Source organism: Papaver somniferum, unplaced genomic scaffold (assembly GCF_003573695.1).
Source record: "Papaver somniferum cultivar HN1 unplaced genomic scaffold, ASM357369v1 unplaced-scaffold_132, whole genome shotgun sequence".
Lineage (NCBI taxonomy): Eukaryota > Viridiplantae > Streptophyta > Magnoliopsida > Ranunculales > Papaveraceae > Papaver > Papaver somniferum.
Window position 1 is genome coordinate 2,231,619 of NW_020622381.1, and position 3,174 is coordinate 2,234,792.

The 3,174-nt window shown below is 35.4% G+C and overlaps 1 protein-coding gene across 1 annotated transcript; it reads left to right on the forward strand.

Annotated features, from left to right (window-relative positions):
- Window positions 1-1,112: 1,112 nt before the first annotated feature.
- LOC113333212 lies at window positions 1,113-2,375 on the forward strand. Its single transcript, XM_026579725.1, has one exon. The coding sequence runs from the start codon at window positions 1,113-1,115 to the stop codon at window positions 2,373-2,375; it is 1,263 nt and encodes a 420-aa protein (XP_026435510.1).
- The last annotated feature ends 799 nt before the right edge of the window (window positions 2,376-3,174 follow it).

A 3,174-nucleotide genomic window follows, 5' to 3' on the forward strand; every position in this document is an offset into this window, starting at 1 on the left:
GACGTTTGAATAACTACATTCAAAGCATTATACGTGAAGTACTATGTATAAATCTTTGTTATTGAACCGCACAAGGGGGAGTGTTATATGGCATGTGGCACATGGATGTGCGGTCCATTAGATGACTAGGTTTTTCCCTTTCCTATATATAGAGAACATTGTACTCCCTCTGTCCCTATAGGTGGAGGGACTAAAATCTCGAATATCAAGGAATTGTGTTGGGTTCATAATTATGCCCATTTCTTTCTTGATTTACCCCGTTTATCATTCCCAAAACGGATTCCTGGATTAAAACGATATTTAAGGTAATCAGATCCCCATTAATTAAAAACAGTTGTAAGTATTCTCTCCATGAGTAAAAATAGGACAATAATCTTTAAAGATGGGATGTTCGACTTCTCTTCTTCAAGGAAAGTAAAACTAGCCTTTAATGGAAGAGGGAGAAACCATAGAGAAGAAGAAGCATGCAAAACCATTACTCTGCGTTATCTTTTGTAGCTGAAGTAATTGATCATCTTATTTTTTGTAGTCGGAGTAATTGATCATCTTAAACACCAAAACAAATTGGAGGGATTTTCTCTTTTAAATTTCCGTTTGGAGCCAAAACTGGAATAGTAAGTATACTAGATGACGATTTGAAATTTTAAAACTTGAAAATTTCCAAAATTTCCAAAAACTGTTTGAAATTTGACGTTGGAGCCAAAATCATTCCCTTGACAAATGTTCTGCATGTTTATAAATATGGTATGAGAATCTTAACCGGCTCCTTATAGAAAGATATGGAATTTGATTTAAACCAAGTTCCAGAAGATAATGATCTTAATCCACCTCCACCACCTCCTCCTCCACTACCACCATCATTTTCAATTGATTTAAATCAACTTATACAAGAAGAAGAATTACCCCCTCCTCCTCCTCCACCACCATCATTTTCAATTGATTTAAATCAACATATACAAGAAAAAGAATTACCCCCTCCTCCTCCTCCTCCACCATCATTTTCAATTGATTTAAATCAACCTATACAAGAAGAATCACCCACTCCTACAAATATTCGATAATGGAACAAACGAAAAAATCTTACACCTGCTAAAAAGTCTTTGATCATACAAATGCTACTAAATGAGTCTGTAATTGAAAGTCTGCCGAAGGGAACTTTATCCAGGGTTGCGTATCATTTTTCCGTAGGAAAAAGGTCAGTTGAGCGCCTTTGGCATGCTGCTAAGTTAGCTATTCGAAATGGTGTTCCGGTTGACGTTTCATCAAAAATGGTGAAAAAGATTGGTCGTAAGAAGATTCAAATCGATTTTGAAATGATGAAATCCATTCCTTATAGTCGCCGAACAAATATAAGATCCACAACGAAGGCGTTGGACATGTCAAAAACAACAGTGCATAGAAGAGTCAAAGAAGGAAGCATTAAAGCGCATTCAAATGCTATGAAACCAGGTCTTAAACTGAGTACAAAGATACCTAGGTTGAAACACTGTCTTTCCATGGTCGATGAAAGCTTATCCCCAGCAAAATTTCATGCCATGTATAACCGTATCCACATCGATGAGAAATGGTTTTATATGTCTAAGACGTTGCAAAAATATTATCTTCATCCACTAGAAGAAGAGCCTCTTCGTACATGTCATAGCAAGCGATTTCTTCCAAAAATTATGTTTCTATCCGCTGTGGCTCTTCCTAGATTTGATGCAGCTGGAAATGTTATTTTTGATGGGAAAATTGGAATACGGGCATTTGTTTTTATGGTGGCTGCACAGAGAACAAGCAAAAACCGGGTAGCTGGAACTATAGAGATGAGACCAATGAAATCGGTCACGAAAATAGTTACTCGTTCATTTTTAATCGAAAAACTACTACCTGCAATCAAACAAAAATGGCCACATGACGGTAGCACAATCTTTGTTCAACAGGACAACGCGAAGCCTCATATAAGTATCACAGATAGGGAGTTTTGTGAAGCCGTTCGACAATCAGGTATGGACGTTCAAATGTGTTTTCAACCAGCAAATAGTCCTGATTTAAATACCAATGATCTTGGGTTTTTTAGATCAATTAACGAACACCAACACGTATATGCTCCAAACACTGTGCTTGAATTAGTCAGGGGTGTGGGAAAAGCTTATGATGAATACTCACCTGATTTACTAAACAGAATTTTTCTGACATTGCAAACATGCATGGTTGAAATCATGAAAAGAGGAGGAAATAATTATCATATCCCACATATGAACAAAGAAAGATTAATTAGATTGAATCAACTGCCGACTTGCATCGAGTGTGAAGATGAAGTTTTAAACGCAGGAAAAGAAGCACTTCAAGCACTCATTCAAAAAGTGAATGAAGCAAGACGTCTAGCGAATTAAACAAGCACATTGATCATCAAAACTGTTGTACTGTTTGTTTTTGTTTTTTTTTGTTTTTTTTATGTTTGGCAGCTGCGCCAATGTTTTTATTTTCAAGTTTACTGCTCTTTTGTGTTACCATTATCAACCACTAGTATCTTCTTTCCCTTTCATTCTATGTTGCTTTGTTTGTGTTTTTTTTTCTTTTTTTTTGTTAAGACAGACATCAAGAATTCCAAGTATACATTGCTACGCCAAATAAGAGTTATGTTAACAGCATTCACTATAAACAGATTCTCGCAAATGGTTCCTCTATGATACATCACCAAACTGTCAAATGGATCATTATACAACAACATTCAAACACTTCTCATAGCTAAGGCATACTAGAAGCCATAACCATCCCAACTTGGTAATAAAAACACTTGGCCAAAGAATAACTCGATATACGCATTCTATAACATCTGACATTACCTCTCTTCACCATTAACATGAGAGATACCTGATTTTTAGAAAGTGAAACAGATTTGGTCTTATCCAATGTTCACTTCCGTGTGATATTCAAAATTAATCTCTTTAGGTTTAATTATGGCTATATAAAAGTGTTCTAACCAGTTACGTTAGGGCTATATAAAAGATGATCAATCACATCATACTAACCGATAAACACAATCAAACTCTATTCCATTCAAAGTTTCATTCTAGCAAACAGTGAAAAACAACTACAACAAGTTTCAATTATGGAAACAAAGAAAAAAAAAATCCTAGTTTGATGTTTCATGACAGAGAAAAATTAGGAAAACATATTTTCCACATTTGG

Bases quoted from the DNA above. Each gene is read 5' to 3' on its own strand.
- LOC113333212 (XM_026579725.1), top strand. From the start codon at position 1,113: ATGCTACTAAATGAGTCTGTAATTGAAAGTCTGCCGAAGGGAACTTTA.